The sequence below is a fragment of the Myxine glutinosa genome, chromosome 14 (genome assembly GCF_964187855.1).
Source record: "Myxine glutinosa chromosome 14, kmMyxGlut1.1, whole genome shotgun sequence".
In the NCBI taxonomy this organism is placed as follows: domain Eukaryota; kingdom Metazoa; phylum Chordata; class Myxini; order Myxiniformes; family Myxinidae; genus Myxine; species Myxine glutinosa.
Window position 1 is genome coordinate 34,440,174 of NC_136274.1, and position 21,412 is coordinate 34,461,585.

The 21,412-nt window shown below is 43.5% G+C and overlaps 1 protein-coding gene across 1 annotated transcript in view; it reads right to left on the reverse strand.

Moving 5' to 3' along the window:
* Positions 1–636: 636 nt before the first annotated feature.
* LOC137439239 (teneurin-3) overlaps positions 637–21,412 on the reverse strand; it is a 319,589-nt gene continuing 298,813 nt past the window's right edge. Inside the window, exons 26-32 of the mRNA XM_078768166.1 lie at positions 20,739–20,974; positions 15,776–16,072; positions 14,966–15,682; positions 7,631–8,209; positions 6,908–7,286; positions 6,519–6,655; positions 637–3,704 (exon numbers count right to left, since the gene is read on the reverse strand). Of these exons, the coding sequence (XP_078624292.1) occupies positions 2,868–3,704; positions 6,519–6,655; positions 6,908–7,286; positions 7,631–8,209; positions 14,966–15,682; positions 15,776–16,072; positions 20,739–20,974 (3,182 nt within the window). The 3' untranslated portion in view covers positions 637–2,867. The remainder of the gene's footprint in view (positions 3,705–6,518; positions 6,656–6,907; positions 7,287–7,630; positions 8,210–14,965; positions 15,683–15,775; positions 16,073–20,738; positions 20,975–21,412) is intronic.

The following is a 21,412-nucleotide window of genomic DNA, read 5'->3' on the forward strand; positions in this document are numbered from 1 at the left end:
TTCGACAAGTACAAAACATCATCCGGTCAAGATGAAATTTCTTGAACATAATCTAGGTGGAGATAAATTGGTGGAGAAAAAAAAATGATGATGACGTCATCGGTCACGTGGTTCGGCCGCCATATTTGTTTTAACACAAAAGCCTTTAAAACCATTGAAAACACATCCTGGCGAGGGTCTGCAATCTTTGATTGCTCTTTCTAGTGTTTTTTGCGCCCGTGAAAAACCGCGAATAAGCGGGACACAGGGCCACAAATGTAAAAGCAGGTCGCAATTTATCAAATGCAGATACGCGGAACCCGTGAATGTCGGGGTCCGACTGTATTGGATAATCCCTGGGAGAATCGTTAAATCAAATAGGGATAAATTAAGAATATCCCTCGTTTCGATAAGTGTGGGGCACTACGAGTCATGGCATTAGTGACACATGGACCATCCCTTCGATGCTGCGGATATTTCAAATGTATCACCTCGAAATTGGAATTAAGCCGGCCATTCCTGCAAGTACCTCTCTCATTTGACACTGGTGTCGAGTGGACTGGCGTTCGTGCAACAATACAATTATAATCCCAGCAAATCCACAGTGACAACTCAAGAATGAGCAAGTGTCGGTCAAAAAACACAAAGGCAATTGGATGTTTTAAAATGTCCTTCATTTGTCAAATGTACAAAAGTATTAGAGTAGAGTAGGTACTGTGAGGCTGGCGGGCAGAATTTGGTTTCACCTGCATAGTTTGACATGTCACGTGGTCAAGAGAACAGGGTCAGAAGGAAATGGTATTGGAAAAATATCGGGTTGGAGAGAGCAAGAAAGAGAAATGTGAGGGGCCAGAACATTGTGAGGGGATGAGAAGAAGAAGCATTTGTTCGGACCACTATTGTACACTACCACCCACATTTTCGATTTGTTTCACAGCGCAGAGCAAAACTGCTGACATTAAACTTCATCAATGCACATCCAGGTCACCACAAAACTGAGTCCCGCTGAAGTACAGGTGTGCTGCACTTAACACACTGAGACACACCAATGGTTAAACCGTCATTTTGAATCAAGAACAGCAAGTTAAAAACATTATTTTGTTCTCTCCTCGCCAAACTCCAGTGGCTAACACTAAAATAACGTCACGCTGGTGTATTCCGAGTAGTTTACCTCACTTCACCGATGGATACCTGGCAGGTTAAATTATTTTTAATTGTAAGTATGAGCACGTGTTGTAAAGTATTGCCTCCTATTCGTTTTCTCCGAAATGGGTCAAGATATCTGAATGAAACAAATACATACCAACATCAGTCTTCATTCTACATATTTATGCATATTTATTTCTCAACATGATCACTATTGCAGTCCACACATTTCTGTCAACATTCATGGAGTTTCGTTAACCCTGTGTCCTGCAGACTTGACCAGCGCTTCACAGCGGCCTTGACATCATCCGCGGAAGGAAAATGTTCTTCACGAAGGTGTTCCTTAAGTTTTGGGAAGAGATGAAAATCTTATGGAGCCAAGTCGGCGCTGGTGATCTATTGTGGCTGTACTCCAATGACGGTTTCTTCCTCTCAGCAGTCATCCCAACTCTTCTCTCCAGCACTGACAACGTCGTGCTGCCCTCTGCCATCTTTACGAACGTGGCAGTGAGAAATCGTGCCACAATCACGGAACCTCGCACCTCGTGGTATGTGCAGACTGCGCTCGGTTTCATTCAAATATCTTTATCTGTGTGGAGGATTTTTTAAATTAACATTTACGTTCAGACACACACACACTTAGAAATTTTATGCTTGCGTGGTTATATTTTCTGATTTTGTTTTTTTGAGAAAAGGAACAGGAGGAATTAGTTTTCAACATGCCCTGGTACATTGGAACAGTCGGACCCATAGTCATTCGGAATGACCTGTGATGAGGAAAGGGAATGAGTCAACCACAGTGAGTGGGACAGCATCAAATGTAGAGCAGACAAACTGGGGTATGCAGATCGTCTGACCATAAAAGTCGTTATTGAGCCAACTGCGTTTTCTGGACAATCCAAGAGTGAAGGCAAAGTTCTGAAAAAACAAACTCGACCTCCTGAATATCAGAATCCGAATCCATAATAGTGCCGCCATAAGCTGGACTTGGACTCACAGCCTCTGGGATGCCAGTTCTGTGTCCATAGCAACAAGCCACTACTGTAACCTAATATTGTAAACTGAAACTTGTGTGAAGTGCATTCAAAGCAAAGCTTTTGGAAAAAGTTTCCGTCAGCTATTTCTGTGTTCTGCGTCCATGCAGCGCTCGAAGAGGGCTACTCTTTTGAAACTTTGATAAGCAGGTCGGTCCTTTGTCGTGGACAATGAAAAAAGGTGATGCTGCGTACCTCAACAAGTGGGGGGAAAACTCACCCAAAAGCGCAAAATGCCCAGTCTGACAGGTCTTCGCTCTGCATAATGTACATACGGCCTGACTCGTGGTTTGTAAGACCATCTCACTACCCACACCATCCGAAACAAGTGTGTCTTGAGAACAAGTCTTTATGCACAAAACATTCAAGTTATCACAAGAACGAGTTTGAGTTGCACATGGTGACAAGTTTCTATATTTCCAGGTAGATCGCATAAAAATACTATAATATTTACATTTTAAAATAATTTACAGAGTCGAGTAAAAGAACATGGAACTGCATTGCATTTAAACAGAAAATAAGGACAAAATAAAAAACCTCGTCTTTTGTTCTCTTATTCTTTGTCCTTTTGTCTAAATCCATCCAGGTCTTCACTCTGGTTGCACTCTACTTCTCTAACACTCGATCTCTCCCTTGTTTGTGCATTTCTACAGCAAAGAAATTCACATATCTACTGGTCACAGGCATCCTTTGGCATTGTCCTCCCTTTCACGCAACTTTTCTCACAATCTGCACATTCCTGGAGCTGTCCGCAAGCTCTGGGAAACTTTCAGGAGGCAGAAGATAAAGTGGTTCCAAAGACTGGGGTTTCCTGCCAGCCAGAAGCTCTAGCTTCTCTGTCTGGCTCCAGCGTGTGGACTCTCCGCTCCTTATAGCCCTTCGCTGGCGCTCCCACGCCCCAGACCAGGCTCTTCCTTTTGCCTCGGCGAGCAGGCGAGCACGCTCGTCTGGCATGTTTGAGCCGTAGCGCAGCCTTATTGACAGCGTTCCACGGCGTAGCTCTACGTCCATGAACTTGCTCCGCTGCCCCTCAGCGGAACTGACCGTGGACCCCCGGACTGTTAGGTTGGCACCCACTCCGGGTAATGGAATTCTACGCTCGGGCGATCGCGTCTCCACAGTTCCTGTACCGACAAGACCCATGAGCGGTGGAGAATTTAAGCTCTCAGCGGTACTCCCAGTTACCAGTATGCCTACTGCCACCAAGTCCAGAGTGGGGTCTCCAGCTTTCACAAAGTGGTGTGTGTCCGTGCCATTGAGTGTGAACTGCAGGCCGCGCAGGTACACCGAATTGTGTAACAGTTGTGCCACCTTGCGCTCATCCGAATTTGCTCCTGGCACGGCCCAAGCTAATACCTGTCCATATTCGTTGACTGAAAAACGTACGGCATGGCCAAATAACGATGGCTCGGCAGCAAATCTTGGCTGGTTGAGATCACAGCAATCTTGCCAATCATTGCACCGCAGTGAAAGGCTAGGCAAATCCAGTTTTGTAAAGGCATCCATCTCGTTGCGGGCGAAACATTCCACGTCTGTCTGCAGTTTCTGTGTTGGGGTTCAGGTGGTGATAAAAGTTATCAGGAAATGGCTGTCTTTTCATGTCAAGCCTAGTTAATAAAACACGAAGTACTTTAATAGCTTGAAGGCCATTGCACAAAAAACACTGAAGATAAAAGGTGCAACAGAAAATTCAAATGCATGTTGTTCATAGGTATTTGGTCTGTGATGTAGGTGTAGAGGCGTTAGAAGTAAACCCTAAGCTATTTTAACAGTAAACATTATACTTCAGATTCAATGGTTTCCATGAAAAGGCTTTTCAGATGAGGAATTTGAATGGGCAAACTCAACCCATCAACTCATTGTCATACCTAAGGCGGCCGTCCGCAGCGTGGTTTACAGACAATGAACACTGAGAAAGCAGATCACTGACAGATATTTAAATGTGGTTAATGTTCAACATCACCTCGAGTTCACCAATGCTTTGGACCAGGGGATCTTGCCTTTACCAGGATTAAAGATGGCGTGTTATTCGAGTACTGGACAGGTACTGCACAGTTTGGATTAGAGCCATGATTCTGACGAAGTCGTAAAGTTGCACATGAACAACATTTCATTTCACAGACTCATAATTACATTGTGGACATGGATTACGTGGCCTTGGTTGACCTGAGAAGACTATAATTTTCCGTCAAACATGCCGACCAGCTCTGCGACGGCGCTCGATTTTGCCTTTGATTAGTTTAAGAGTTGTCAAGGTCTTCCACACCTCAGTAAGAACATTCGGAACTGATCCAACAGGTGATATCAAGTCAAAAAGTTAAGTTCTGGAATACCAATGTTGTCGAATTTGGTGGTCGCCATCTTGGAGTAGTCCCGCTCAGGTAACTTACAAGACATGAGTGAGGATGGCAGGGTACCAGCGACGCTGCCGATGCTGCGTAATGAAATAAAAACTGAGGTAAAACGATGTGAATTTTAAAAGGAGCTGAGGCAGCTGCGATGAGGACGCACTGACATGGATTTTGGCCACGCCCCTTCATATGACTCGGCCGAAGAATAAAGGTGTCGAGAAAAGAAGTCCACTGACGAAGTCAGGAACTGAAGAGATAACGGACCAGTCCGCTGCACGCAGTGCTATGATCTCGTAACGGATTCAATTCCTCTCGGCATGTCCATCTTTCTCTTGCCATTCCTCAAGAGGCCCATCCGACAAATCGAGCATAGCTTCCCCTACAAATTGATAAGACTATGTGCCTGCTCCATTACCTTCTGCATCTGCCATGACTTTATATTCCCCACACATCTGGTACGATCTAATACAAGCATTGACTGGTGTAAAAAGAATGGTGTATGGTAATTGTTGAATGGTGTAAAATGTATTGAAAGGTGTGACGATCAGCATTTAAAAGATAAAAGCACAGACAAACTCCTTCAGTTGGGTATCCCTTTGGGAAGGAGATTTCTCCCTCAAAATTCCCCGCTGACTGCGGAAAGAAAGACACCACCACAAGATGTTGTCGCCGGCACCCAGCCGGTCAACCCAAGGTCAATGGTCGTGTCTGTTGTCTGATGTCAAGTTCTGTGTTACGGGTGTGCATGTGGCAGCTATTCCATGAACCTTAGAAACTTCAGCAAAATAACTGCCTGAATGTTTTATGGGAATGAGCGCTGAGGAGAATATGTGATTTACCCAGAGCCATTGACATTACATCCAGGTCTCTCATAATACCCTAAGGACGTTGTATGCAACAGTCACGAATATTAATCATGCAAAAGTGTTATTGTGTGAAAATAATACTCCAGGATTCACATTGATGAACTGCTTCAATTTATGGCTGGCATGGAGAAAATAAAACACTCTACACAGATAGATTAATATTCAGTGACTTGCGTATCACCTCCTCGCCCCCACCCAAATCCCTCCTTCCAAATTTCCAGTTTTTTTTTTTTTCTAGTTTTTTTTCAAAATTTCCTAACCCTAACCCTAACAACTCTAACCCTAACCCTAACCCTAACAACTCTAACCCTAACCCTAACCCTAACAACTCTAACCCTAACCCTAACAACTCTAACCCTAACCCTAACCCTAACCCTAACAACTCTAACCCTAACCCTAACCCTAACAACTCTAACCCTAACCCTAACCCTAACAACTCTAACCCTAACCCTAACCCTAACAACTCTAACCCTAACCCTAACCCTAACAACTCTAACCCTAACCCTAACAACTCTAACCCTAACCCTAACCCTAACAACTCTAACCCTAACCCTAACCCTAACAACTCTAACCCTAACCCTAACAACTCTAACCGTAACCCTAACAACTCTAACCCTAACCCTAACCCTAACCCTAACCCTAACAACTCTAACCCTAACCCTAACAACTCTAACCCTAACCCTAACCCTAACAACTCTAACCCTAACAACTCTAACCCTAACCCTAACCCTAACAACTCTAACCCTAACCCTAACAACTCTAACCCTAACCCTAAACCTAACAACCCTCCTTAGAGTTTCCTTCTGTATCCATCTTGTCCACCCCTCCTGCATCCTCTCCTGCTCCCCCACCACCCCTTCCCCCAATTCCTCCACACAACCATTGTCTTTACTGTTGGCATTCCTTTTGCATCCCATTACGTCCTGATCCGTTCAGTGTACTATCTCTTCCACGAGCCTCGACTGTGTACACACAAAAAAGATGTTCCAGCTTGATGTTTGAAAACCCAATAATTAAAAAAAATAAAGAAAAAAAACAAACTGCAAAGAGAATCGCATAACAACTGAAAAGGATATAAACAAGTGAAGCAAATGTACAAAAATAAGGTTAGACAAGATAAAGGAAAGGTGAGATGTATTTACCTGCTGATGGTGAAAAAGATTGTTGGGGTGTTTCGGTGACAGAATTGGTTCTCTTGGAGCTGGAATGGGAGGCTGTGGGAATCGTGGAACCAGATTGTGCAGGAAGAAGCCAAAGGTTTGCAGCCAGCTGTTCACATCTGCAATGGGCATAAAGTACCTTCATTATACCGTCTTCCTCATCGCGCATCTTTCACATTTTCAAATTTAAACCTTGGAGCCCGATTTATTCATATAACGTATGCTCACTTTCAATGAGGTTTCGCTGGAAAGCATCATTTTAAACTGTAAATTGCCAAAGAGTATCCAACCCAAGCCTTATTCCAAAGATCTCTTTCAGTGCCTTCCCAAAAATAGCGACTCGGATGTTGTCCACGTGACCTTACACCCACCTGCCATGTGCAGCGGTCCTCTAGTGCCTCCCCCGACGGGATCATTGTGCAGGAACATGTATGCATTGAAGGGCTTTAGGTCACGTGACACACGTTCCCACAGGCCGGGTTCGGGTAGCGTCCAGCGTCCAGCAGCTACGTCGTAGTCCCTCCCAGAGAAATGGGCAAGTCGTGTGAGCGGCTCGTACAGGGAACCACGGAAACCCAAGAGCAATGGGAGCTCTGGGTTAGAATCTTGGTATAGCTCCCCGAAGGGCGTGTAGAAAAGGCGTTTGACAAGGCGTCCCTTCTCGTCAAACATGCATAGAGGAGTCCCGACCTCATCAGTGCCAACATAAAATTCTCGTCCACTGCTCAGCTCCAGTGCAAAGAGGTGCCCCTGAGGATGCAACCGTCAGACAAACAAAAATCCACACCTTAATGCGTAAAAGTAGTTTGGGGAAGTTTGGGGAAGACTGGAGTTTGGGGACGTAACTTACAAAATGAAATTGTTAATTAAACAAGTATCATATAATGTAGAACATGGCTATGAGATTATAAAAGGAAAGAGTTTGGTGGAATTAATAAATAGAAAATAATGAAGCAGGTAGGTATAGTTAAGGAAAAATCATGAATGGTACCTGCCAGTTCACTTACCATAGCTTCTGGCAATGAGACCTAGAATAGACTTTGCTGGTAATGTAGGTAGTTGTAAGTGCTGAAATAATGGCCTTAACTCTTTACCTGCAAGTCATAGTAGTACGCTGTGATTTCTCGATTGGTGTGGTTGTACACATGTGTGAGGCGTGTCGGTCGTGACATGTCCGCATAGAAGAACTGAAGAAAACCGCCTCGTTGATCTTTCCTCCAGGCCCGACGACCGAATGCATCGTATCCATAGGTGATCCTCCATGCTTCGGTGGAACCACCTCCTCCTCCCCAGGCCCGTACCAACACACCTCTCGAGTCATATTCAAACCTCTCATTTCCGCGGCCACAGAGGAAGCCATCGGCATCGACCTCGTAGGGAAGATCTCCTAGACTCGAGAGACGGTCACCAGAAGTGTATCGCAATGGGGCGAGATGTGAAGAGGCACCGGGGCTCAGTAGATGCAGATTTCCGTTTAGGTCGTAGCTGTAGCGCCATGCCGGGCGACCGTCCACTGCGACAGCCTGCAGCTGCCCGTCGGGGTCATACTCGTATTCTAGTGCTGTAGTGTTTGCAGTTGGGTCTATCCGAAAATGACGCTGGACAACACGCCCAGCCACATCGTAGCGAATGGTCAACCAGAAGAGCAATGAGCGAAGAATTTCATAGTGCACCTGTGAGAGGTGAACAAAGGTTAAAGAAAAAAAGGATTCTGTGAAGTGGATTAGAGTTGTGGAGTCCACCCCTGTCTTTTAAGAACCCATTACAGAGGGAATATAAACAGTTTTGCAAAACAACGACCATGCAGTTTTTGCTCCAAATCAATATTCAGAATGGATTTCTACACAATTGGAATCTAAAAAAAATTTGCTCTTGCTTTGAAAGTTTATCAGGAATCGATTTATTCATCATTCATCATTCAACATCACGTACTTTTTGTGTTGCCGATGGGAATTCTCAATGTATGGAGACAAAAGGTCTGAAGGTGAATATCGGAAAGACGAAGGTGATGGCAAGTGGTAAAGCATGTGGTGAGGTGGAAAGAACTGGGAAGTGGCCCTGTGCTGTGTGCAGGAAGGGTGTCGGAGTGAACTCCATTCAGTGTACAATGTGCGCTGAGTGGGTTCATCAAAAATGTAGTGGTCTGAGAGGGTCATTAACCAGTGTGGCAGCTACATTCAAATGTAAGGTGTGCACAGAGGGAGCTGCAGATGGAGGAAATGTTGAGTTGGATCTTGGAGACGGCGTGAAGCTGGAAGGTGTGAAAACATTTTGCTACCTCGGAGACATGCTGAATGGAGAAGGTGGATCAGACTCGGCAACGGTTGCTCGAGTGAGATGTGCATGGAAGAAGTTTCGGGAACTGAGTGGCGTGCTGATGAGGAGGAGAGTGTCGCTGAAGCTGAAGGGAAAGGTGTATGCTGCATGTGTGAGAAGTGTTATGATTTATGGGAGCGAGACATGGGTAATGAACGTAGAGCAGCAACGAAGGTTGGAAAGGGTGGAAATGCGAATGGTTCGACGGATGTGCGGAGTATCGTTGAGAGAGAGGAAGACAAATGATGAATTGCGAAAGATGATGGGAATAGAGCCTGTGATTGATGCTGTGAAGAGGAACAGGTTGAGATGGTTTGGTCATGTGTTGAGGAAGGATGAAAGTGACCGGTTGAGAAGAGTGATGGAAATGAATGTAGAAGGAAGTAGAAGACGGGGAAGACCGAGAAAGACTTGGCTAAAGATGGTGGAAGAAGAAATGCGGGCAAGGGGGTTAACAAGGAGAGATGCAGAAAATAGGGCAAAATGGAGAAGATTGTCATGGGGACCGCAAGGCTAACCCCCGCTCTAGCAGGGAAAATGGCCTTTAAAATGCATGTTGTTGTTGTTGTTGATGGGAATTCTCAAGGCCTCCCCTTTATGGTAATTCAATGTCAGATTGGTATAGAGCAAGCATACACTTAAACATAGGGGCAATACCCCTGGTGCTCACCTGGTAGAATAAACAGTATACTGCACCGACTAAGGGTATTTTAAACCAATTTCAATGGTTGCTAGAACACAGGGCAGCATGTGGAATCATACTAACATAATCATAAGACTTTAAACAAATAAACAAAAATACCTATTTTGGGGGGCAACCCCTCCCCTCCCCCAACCCAGTATACCTCCTCAGACCCCAATTTTTCTACTGCTTTGAACAAAGTTTGGTACATCAAGGGTGTTGAAGGTTGTGGTCAAGTTTCATCGAAATAGTGTGTGTAGTTTCAGAAAAGAGAAAAGAAAGCAAATTCCTATTTTGGGAGGTCAAACCTGGATCCACTTTGACCCCGGTAAACCCCCTTAAACCCCGACTTTTTTTTAAAATGCAGTGAACAAACTTTAGTCACAACACAACAAATATCATTTGTGCCAAATTTGGTCGCAATCCCATCAGCGGTTTCAAAGAAGAAGTTTCCAGTGTTTACGGACTGACTGACGGACGGACAACGCGCCATCGCATAAACTCCACTGAACTTCGTTCCAGGTGAGCTAAAAATGTCACCAGCTTTGTGATTAGAATGTGTGTACGACTTCTGCAGGTAAAACTAGAACGGCACTCGGCAGAGTGCATATCTCCACCAGGCTGAACAGTTTCTGGTTTGTATTCCACTAATACGCCGGATATGGATCCGCACCTGAACCAAAATCTAATCAGTTCGTCCTTGTCATAAACCCAATCTGTCTACCGAATTTCATCGGAATCTGTCCATAACTATTTCAGATATCCTGCTCACGGACAAAGAGAGCGGGCTGGAAACATCAATTCTGTCCACCTTCGGTGGCAGAGGTAATGACCGACACCATACTCTTCTCAAGTTTGATCATTTTAATTACTCACGTACTTATCACTTATTGAGCTGTTTGATCAAGTATCAATATTCAATTTCACATTTTCCTCAAAGTTTAATCAGATTTATTTGATTCCTCGTTTATGATGTGACCTTATTTAGGTGAAGAAAATCCAAGACTCAAATTGGAAAATATCATCACGTGTGCTAAACGAGCATCGGATACTGATGTATTTTACTTCCTCACATTTATGAACACGAAGCATTTTTAGCAGAAAAAAAGCAGAGACATAATTGAACTAGAACGGCACTCAGTAGAGAGCATACCTCTGCCAGGTGAACAGTTTACACTTTTTATCCCAGAGTAGACCAGAAAATCACAATACAAAATCACATTTAATCAAAATCATTCGTCCACAACTTTTTGAGATATCTTGCTATGTATCGTTTTTGGCCCCATCTCCCAATGGTGAAGAATCACTTATAAATTTTAATAATTTTCATATCCGAATCCACATTCAGATCTTTACCAAATTCAAATCGAATCGTCCTTGTTAGACACCCAACCGGTCCACCAAGTTTCGTCCAAATCCGTCCACAACGTTTTGAGATATCCTGCTATGTATCGTTTTTGGCCGTATCTCCCAATGGTGAAGAATCACTTTAAAATTCCAGTAGTCGGATCCGAATCCGGATCTTCACCAAAATCTAATCATTTCGTCCTTGTCACATACGTTACATCTCTGCCAAGTATCGTCCAAATCCGTCCACAACGTTTTGAGATATCCTGCTATGTATCGTTTTTGGCCGTATCTCCCAATGGTGAAGAATCACTTTAAAATTCCAGTAGTCGGATCCGAATCCGGATCTTCACCAAAATCTAATCATTTCGTCCTTGTCACATACGTTACATCTCTGCCAAGTATCGTCCAAATCCGTCCACAACGTTTTGAGATATCCTGCTATGTATCGTTTTTGGCCGTATCTCCCAATGGTGAAGAATCACTTTAAAATTCCAGTAGTCGGATCCGAATCCGGATCTTCACCAAAATCTAATCATTTCGTTCTTTTCACATATGCTACATCTCTGCTGAATTTCGTCCAAATCCGTCCACAACGTTTTGAGATATCTTGTTCACAAACAAACAGACAGACAGACAGGGGTGAAAACATAACCTCCATCCACCGTTGGTGGCACAGGTAACCATGTTTGAAAATTTAAAGACGTTTTCCTGCTCTGAAAGTATACATAAAATATATACTTTTTATTAATCAGACTAATAAATATAAATTAGGAACAATACCCCAACAATTCTGGCAAGAAAGTCCTTTTTTGTATGGTTGGGAGCAATCTATTTATTATGTATGCAAATTATTGACATACCTCCCCCATGTCACATACCCTCCACATGTCAGAATATCATCTGCTCCAAATCTTCATTTTCTTATTGTCCTATTCCTAATCCTACTCAGTCCAATTCCTAATCTTCATCAATGATCTCTCGGACTCTGGAAAATGCCCTTTATCTATTTGCTGATGACTTAACCCTCTGCCGTGACATCCCTCATCCTTCAGATAGGTAGGTTGCAGCCTCTTCCCTCTCTTCAGGCCTTGAAAAAAATCACAATCTGGTGAAACACTTGGAATATCTCTTTCAATCCTGATAAATCTCACACTCTCACGATCTATCTCAAACAGAAGCACCATATGGCAAACCCTCCTATCTACTTTCTTAACAATCTTCTTGAAGAAGTTCAGTCATTGAAACTTCTGGGTCTTAGGACTATCACTCATGACCTTTCTTGGGCAAACCACATTCCAATGTTGGCCAGCCACCGACTGGGCATCCTCCGTCACACAAAGTCCGACCGTGGCACACCTGAACTCGTATGCATCTGCAAGGCCTTCATCCACAGCTTGATGGAATATTGCTCTCCCCTCTCTGCTGGCACCCCTGGATGACGCTTTGCTCAGCTTAACTCCATGTAAACCAAGACGTTTAAGATCACAAGAACCTCCCGTGATGAAACTGAGTCTATGAGCCTATCACTTTGCATTGCAGAAAGGTCTGTGGTCTCTGTCTTCTGCCAGCTCCCTTCTAGTCTTGCACCCTCTGCCTTCTCCGTGCCTTCCCGCCATCCCCCCACCTCCCACCCACCCACCAGGTTTCTGCAGGATGCGTGTGACCCACCTGCATCCCCCTTCTGGTCAAACTCCCAAAATCCAGAAGCAATGCTCAACTCAATTTCTTCCTCGTTTTCCCCACCTGTAGAATAAACTTCCACAGTTCCACATTCTCTTCACCATCTCAGATCACCCTCCATCTAAAACCATGATACTTTCTACCTCTATTAAGCCACCTCCCCCAAATGCCCCACTGCAACTTCCAGTATTTCCTTCCTGAGAGCTTGCTACTGTAGTACTGTATGCATCTTGTCCAACCCTGCATTCTCCCCTACTCCTAATTCTTACTGGCATCTCTTGTTTGTCCATCTCCGTCTATTTTAAATGGCAAATGTTTAAAGTTTATTCCTCCTACACCACTTGTCACCACTGTTATGTTTTCACCACTGTCTCTGAACAGGATATCTCAAAAAGTTGTGGACAGATTAGGATGAAATTTGGTGGAGGGGATGGGTGTGTGACGAGAACGAAAAGATTACATTTTGTTGAAGCTCCGGATCCGGATACTAGAATTTTTAAAGTGTTTCGTCACCATTGAGTGGACAAAAACGATATATAGGACGATATCTCGAAAAGTTGTGGACGGATTTGGACGAAACTTGGTGGACTGGTTGACTTTATGTTTGCAAAGGACGAATCGATTCCGATTTTTGGTGAAGATCCAAATCCAGATTTGACGGAAGCCAAACAGTTCAATCTTGGTTTCATCAGACCACAGAATCTTGTTTCTCACAGTCTGAGAGTCCTTTAGGTGCTTTTTTGCAAACTCCAGGCGGGCTTTCATGTGTCTTTCACTGAGGAGAGGCTTCCGTCTGGCCACTCTGCCATAAAGCCCAGATCGGTGGAGTGTTGCAGTGATGGTTGTCCTTCTGGAAGTTTCTCCAATCTCCACACAGGATCTCTGGAGCTCAGCCAGAGTGACCATCGGGTTCTTGGTCACCTCTCTTACGAAGGCCCTTCTCACCCGATTGCTCCGTTTGGCCGGGCGGCCAGCTCTAGGAAGAGTCCTGGTTGTTCCAAACTTCTTCCATTTAAGAATTATGGAGGCCACTGTGCTCTTGGGAACCTTCAATGCAGCAGAAATTTTTTTGTAGGCTTCCCCAGATCTGTGCCTCGACACAATCCTGTCTCTGAGCTCTGCAGGCAGTTCCTTCGACCTCATGGCTTGGTTTTTGCTCTGATATGCATTGTCAGCTGTTAGACCTTATATAGACAGGTGTGTGCCTTTCCAAATCATGTCCAATCAATTGAATTTACCACAGGTGGACTCCAATCAAGGTGTAGAAACATCTCAAAGATGATCAAGAGAAATGGGAGGCACCTGAGATAAATTTCAAATGTCATAGCAAAGGGTCTGAATACTTATGTCAATGTGATATTTCAGTTTTTTCTTTTTAATAAATTTGCATCTATAAATCTGTTTTCTCTTTGTCATTATGGGGTATTGAGTGTAGATTGATGAGGGAAAAAATGAATTTAAACGATTTCAGCATAAGGCTGCAACATAACAAAATGTGAAAAAAGTGAAGGGGTCTGAATACTTTCTGAATGCACTGTATTCCCATCATCTTTCGCAAAGCATCTTTTGTCTTCCTCTCTCTCAAAGATACTCCACACATCCACCGAACGATTCACATTTCCACCCTTTCCAGCCTTCGTTGCTGCTCTATGTTCATTACCCATGTATCGCTCCCATAAATCATAACACTTCTCACACATGCAGCATACACCTTTCCCTTCAGCTTCAACGACACTCCCCTCCTCGTCAGCACGCCACTCAGTTCCCAAAACTTCTTCCATGCAAACCTCACTCCAGCAACCGTTGCCGAGTCTGATCCACCTTCTCCATTCAGCATGTCTCCGAGGTAGCAAAATGTTTTCACACCTTCCAGCTTCACGCCGTCTCCAAGATCCAACTCAACATTTCCTCCATCTGCAGCTCCCTCTGTGCACACCTTACACTTGAATGTAGCTGCCACACTGGTTAATGACCCTGTCAGACCACTACATTTTTGATGAACCCAATCAGCGCACATTGTACATTGAATTGAGTTCACTCCGACACCCTTCCTGCACACAGCACACGGCCACTTCCCAGTTCTTCCCACCTCACCACATGCTTTACCACTTGCCATCACCTTCGTCTTTCCGATATTCACCTTCAGACCTTTTGTCTCCATACATTCCTTCCACTTGTTCCTCAATAGACTATGAATGTTCTATGTTCATATATCTACTATGTTCATCAAAATATTCAATATGCTATGTTCATCAAAATATACTATGAATGCTGAAACCAAAGTTGGCAGGATGCTTTGAGAAAGTTTTGGTGAAGAATCTTTCCACGTCTTTAGTGAGTTTTATATTTGTTAGCAAGGTAACGATGCTTTATCAATGTAAACAATGCAATGAGTCTTTACCTCTGTGATGCGTCCCAGATTATCACGGCGTTTGGTGAGCGTCATGGAGGATGTAGTAACGACTGGATCGATGCCATAGTAAATCACACCAAACTTGCCAAACTGTTCCAGACGCCCTGTGACATCATCATAGCGGAAAAGGTCTATAGGCAGCGGTTGCTCGTCAACAACAGTCTGGAGCCCCGTCATGCGAAAGCGCTCGTCATGGCTGTACTCAAACAGAGCTACTGCTCCACCTATCCCAACACAGCTTGACATCTGTTGATCCAGCAACGGTCCAGTACGTCTGAACTTTATGGAGCACATGCTTTCAGGCAGGCCTTCATTTGAACCCTTTGTAACACTCGGCCTCTGATTTGATCTAGCAGATGCGACAGTAGCCATGTGCAACAAACCCGAGTGCTCATCATATGTGAAGGAGGCACGCGTCCCATCAAATAGTACTTCTGTCAGGTGCCCGTGCATCCCATAGTGATACACCACACGCCGCCCTGTTCCCAAGTATTCAACCTGCAGGATGCGACCATCATAGCTGTAGTCCTGCAGCACAGGAGCCGCGCTCCCTGGACCGTGATGTTCATTGCGGTAATAAAAAGGGGCGCGGTGAGTGGCAAAAGTGTGGCGAGCTCCATCGGGCATTGTAACAGCAGAAAGTTTCTTTGCAGCATCAAACTCAAACATGTACTGCCTCTGGCTGGGAAGTAGCAGCATCACTGCCTACAGGGGGAGAAAGGTTCAGTTTGGCAAGGTCATGTCGATGGGGTAGTACCACAAAGTGTCATTGTTGGGGGGGGAAGGTACGAGGCATACCTGCTCCATGTACGAATACTTCCAGGAGGAGCCGTCTGGGAAGAAGCGTGATGTGAGGCGCCCACGAGCATCATAGCGCCGCTGCTCGGCAATAGATCCACGATGCAGGGTGGCTAACAACCCACCTGGTGCATATGACAGGTTAAGGGAGGCAAGATGGTCTCCAGGAAGCCAAACAGTTGGGCGGCTCGCTCGATCATGCAGAACGCGCAGGAGAAAACGACGGTGATCATCATAGATTTTCTGAACATGCTCGCCTCGGTCATAATCGAGGGACAGAAGGTTTCTATCTTGAACCTGAAATGAACAAAGCAAATCCTGGATGAGCAGGGAAATGTCCACACATCATACATTTTAAAAGGAAAAAAGGTGATAGATTTTAAAAGGAAAAAGGATGCATCAAACCAAAAAAGTAACGATATATACTCCGCCAATCTAATAATAAACAAGCAAGAGCAGATGCAGTCTCAGGTAATGTTTCACCCACTTCCCAGTGGCACGTGTCTGCCTCTATTCCGAGGCGACCATTCATTACCGGTCACGTGCCAATGTTTTTATTTTGCCGAACCTTAAGCAACAAACACCAATGGCATCATCGATGGTCTGCTTTAATTGAAAGAGAGCTTCATAAGCGAACCTCTATGGCAATTGCATGGATATGTAAATCCATTCAAAATTTTATGTAAATCCATTCAAAAGTTCACTTTCATTTCAAATTTCCCAAAAAATAAATTTCTAATTTTTCCCCATTCCTTGGGAACAAAATTTCATGTTGTCATTTGAAATGTCCCTTCCATGATCCGCCATCTTGTCCCTTCCATGATCCGCCATCTTGTCCCTTCCATGATCCGCCATCTTGCTCACGTGATCTTGCTTTGGTCTGGCGTGACCGATAAATTATTTTCACCTGGTGATTAAAATCAATATATATATAAATGAATTCATTTATTCATTTATTGTTCATTGTTCGCTTTTTCATAAAAGCATCTTGCTCACGTGATCTTGCTTTGGTCTGGCGTGACCGATAAATTATTTTCACCTGTTGATTAAAATTATTTTCACCTGGTGATTAAAATCAATAAATTACAATACAGTACTGTACAGAACAGATTTTGAATTCGAAACCGCTCATCATTTATGCCAGCTACACCGACTTCTTTTTTCCACCAGCTACACCGGCTTCAGTTTTCCGCCAGCTACACCGGCTTCATTTAAGCCAGATACACCGATTTCAGTACGTACCTGCCAGTCGGACCTACGTACCTGGTCCAGTCGACTAGAAGTCTAGACTATATAGCCTACAGTAGGTAAGTCCTGCATTCTATCCCAATCTATCCATTCAATAAAATTAATTTGAATTTTAATTCTAAGCCCAAGATCAAATAACCTAGCCTAGCTAGGCCAAGGCCTACAGATGTTTGCGAGGGCTGCGTACTCGATCGACTGACTATTGTCGACGAAGCTCTCACCCTACGCAATGCGTATTCATATTAATTGATAACGTGATATAATTGATGTGATAAATAGCAACGAAATTTTTTCCATTATTATTGTTTACTCATGATCTGGGATTTTATGTATGGGGGTTAGTAAGTGTGTGTGTTCGTTGTTGTTTTTGTATTTCCGGGGCACGGACATGGCTGGGTTCGCGTCCGGGTCGGACGTGGTGACGTGTAGTTTCCGTGATTGGCGGAGTTTCCATTGCATGTTGTACATGTGTGGACATGGTGTTGGGGATTGTGTGTTTAAAAATAAAAAGAAGATAAAAAACTATGATGAAGTCAACAAAGGGAGAAAGCAAAGCAGTTTGAAACAACCTGAAAAAATTCTACCACAAACGAAGGAAACAAATGCAAACCTTTTGGAAAGGAATCTATGAAGACCCAAAATAACATAATAAGAAGGCTGATTGTATCCAAAACTTGGAAAAGAAAATGCAACACCTGGAAGAAATGCCCCCAGTGATGATTGATAAAGAAAAAAAAAATTTGAAAGCAAAAATGATAAACTTTGGAAACCCAGGGCTGGATGGAATTCCAACTTTCTGGATAACACGAGATGCTCTCCACGATGACTACACTCGAGCAGTCAACAAACTTATTCAAGGGGAGGAGGTAATGGATGAATGGCTCACAGAAGGTGATGTGATGTGATCTGATCCTCATCCCAAAATCTGAAGAAACCCAAGTACCTCACAGGTAGACCAATAACATGTCTACCAACAACATACAAACTTCCGATCGGAATAATCACAAACTATGTACAGGATGTCCCTGGTTAAACATTGTTTCGTTATGACGACTATAATAATTAAATACCAAGGCTTCACAGAACGTCATGATTATTTACCTATAACCTGCCATTGATGCTTTTCAGAGCAGCAAACAGTCAGCAATTGATGCTTTTTTCAGGAAGGAGGAAAACGGTCATCTCAACAACCAGCAGAAGCCTTGACGTCACAGCAAGGGGGAGAACCTCAGGATTTCAATAACTCACCATCATCCCACTCTCCACCATGCACTAATAGATTGTTTTATTGTACTAAAGGGTGATTTTTAGTAGTTTATTTTACATGTATTTACAGTACTGTATTACAATGTACAATACAGAATATATAAACAATGAAATAAACAATGAATGAATGAATTATATAAATGAATGAATAAATGAATGAATAATGAATATATAAACAACACAGCATATATAAATAATGAATACAGAATATATGAACAATGAAAAGTGTGTGAATTTACTTAAATGCATCTAATGTGGGCGAAGGAACCTAATCCCACCTATTTACGAGTACATTAATTCTTATGAGATAAATTGATCCATTTAACATCGTTTCATGAGACATTGTGATTTAAAGAAGGTAACCACGACGTTAACCGATGACCAAGTGTACCACCACCTAACACAACCAGGAGGCCTAGATGCAGAACAGAAGGGATGTAAAAAAAGGATGCTATGGAACAATTGACCACCTACTACTAAACAAGGCCACACTCGAAAACTGTAAAACGAGAAGAACCCAAAAAAAAAAGACAAAATAAAAATATAAAACGAAATATCAACAGCTATACATCAACAACTGGGAGAACGACAAGGAGCAGGAAGTTTTATAAAAAAAAGAGTTGGACAGATTGGGGATAGACAAAGAAGAATCACTGGAATGGTTAAGAAGAGGTCAGCTCAACTGGGATGGAGAACGAATCATAATAAATGGCCAAGACCAAGGACACTACACCAATGGCTAAAAACGGCAGGACTGAGTCAATAGGACAAGTGTAGGTTCTGCAAGATAGAAACAGAAAGCACGAGCCACCTCCTATCAGAATATAAAAAAACTCATGTCAGAACAGCTGAACACCCAAAGGCACAACAAAGTATCCACTGGTACATCTGCAAAAACTTCAATATCCTAGTCCCAGAAAACTCATAGAAACATCAACCAAAAGCGATAATTGAAAATAAGGAAGTAATGCTCACGTATGACCTGATGATCCCATCGAGCATGACCATATAAAACAAAGCATTGTGATCACATTACTTATATTAGGTTTAAAATCAGAGAAGATGGCATTGCTCACTCAGGTTTCAGTACCCAGCAATTTTGGCCTAAACAAAGCAGAAATCAAGAAAATGACCAAATACCAGGATCTCGAAAATGAAATTAAAATATTCTGGATGCTGATGACCACCAAAATTGTCCCAGTTATAATTGGAGCAATGGGAGTGGTGAAGAAGAACGTCATGGATATCTTTTTAAAAAACACTCCTGGAAATATTACTACAAACGAACTGCAGTTGGAAGCTGCAGCGCTTGAAACAAAATTTTGAGAACAAGAAAATTTCACATCTTCGTCCATGAATCGTCACCCCGCTCTTACACGAGCCTCGATCTTGCATCGAAAAAAAAAAAAATGGAGGTAGATACTTCGAGCCCTGGGAGGACTCCATTCCACCTTCTTAAACCCGCATATGGAGATAGCAACCAACAACACCACACACACACACACACAAGTTTAACTTTCATAACGTTTGAGTTTTGTTATTAGTAATGTTGTTGTTATTAGTATTGTTAAATCCAAAATTCCACAAAGTTTCTTGACGACTTGACATTTTCTGATTAGGCAACAGCTTCTACATCAGTAATAAAGTCAACCACCACAGTGGACTGGTAGGATGGCCTAGAGGTACACACACTTGCCTCTTAGCTGTCAAGCCTGGGTTCAAATCCCGACCCGCTATAAACTGTCATCCTGGTGTTTCACAGGCAGGGTGATTCATCAATGTGTGACCTGTCCCCCAGGTGGACGTTAAACGGGCGTCCCATCTGCCAGCATTAGTTGGTGGGCATTAAAGATCCCACGGTGTCCTTCACAAAAAGTTGGCAAGATCAAAATTGTCAAAAATCAGCATAAACTGTCAAAAAGCTGGTACTGTGGCCAAATTCAAAATTCCTTCCCGAACGTACAGAGGACATTGCATCAGCGGCACAGCCACGCCCTCAGCCAATGATGCTACCCCACTGCTTTGCACTGCATACAAAAGAAGAAGAACCACCACAAATACTGTACTGCATTTGGTTCCCGAACTGCATTGATCAAATATTTGACATACCTTGTATCAGCATGACTAGGCCCCATGCCACAATGCTTCAAATGTGCGACGGTTCTAGAATGTCTCAGCAACTGGAGAACTTTTTCAACAAGTTTGGAAATCAGATTGAACCATGTATGTTACTAAAGATGGCGGATATATGGAAGCCTAAAAATTGAACTGCATTGAGAAAAACTGTATGAATTATACTTTCGTGCATCATTTATAGTATCTAATTATGCGTACATCAAAAGTTATAGAAGATCAAACTTGCATGTGGACTTGATGGGCACCCTGTGTATAAAATATTGAGGACATTTTAGAGAAATTATTCAGTTGATGTTAGTGCATTTTCACTTACTCTGAGGCGTTGGCCAAGCAGAATGATGCGCCCCTCATGTTGCTCTGTACGCAACCTCCACTCAACTAGGGATCCCATTGCACTCCCAGGAAGAGATACGTTTCGACGAGCAGCTCCAGGGTTCAATGACCCTCCCAGCAGGTGCGGTTGTGTGTGCAGCTGTGTGCGCAGGCCATTGGGGTAGGAAGCGTCCACGCTACCATCCCAGCCCATCTCGTAATGCCAGACTGCCTCACCTGCAATCGGTACCCAACCGACAGCACAAACCAAGTCTCAATAACCAGATCATATAAACCTCGGTTATCGTAAACCAGTGCTGCATTATTGGCCTGGATATCAGCATCAGGCAACAAGACACCACTTGACAACAAGGAGAACCGAGCTATCACAAAGCAAAACTGGAGGTAGTATAAACACCTGTGAGGCAGAACACAACCCTTGGTTTGGAGAACGATGCAATAACCATGGTATGTTATATGTATCCCACTCCTCCCTCAATCCCACTCAAATAACCAATCCCTCTCCTCCCTCCAGGTCTTTAACACAGCTGTTCACCACCATCTGTTATCTTCCCCCATCCAAAACCTTGATCTTTTCTACCCGCGTTAATTCACCCCAGATACATTTTTCTGAAATACCGACTTCTTCCCTGGAAGTCCCAGCTGTGTCCATGT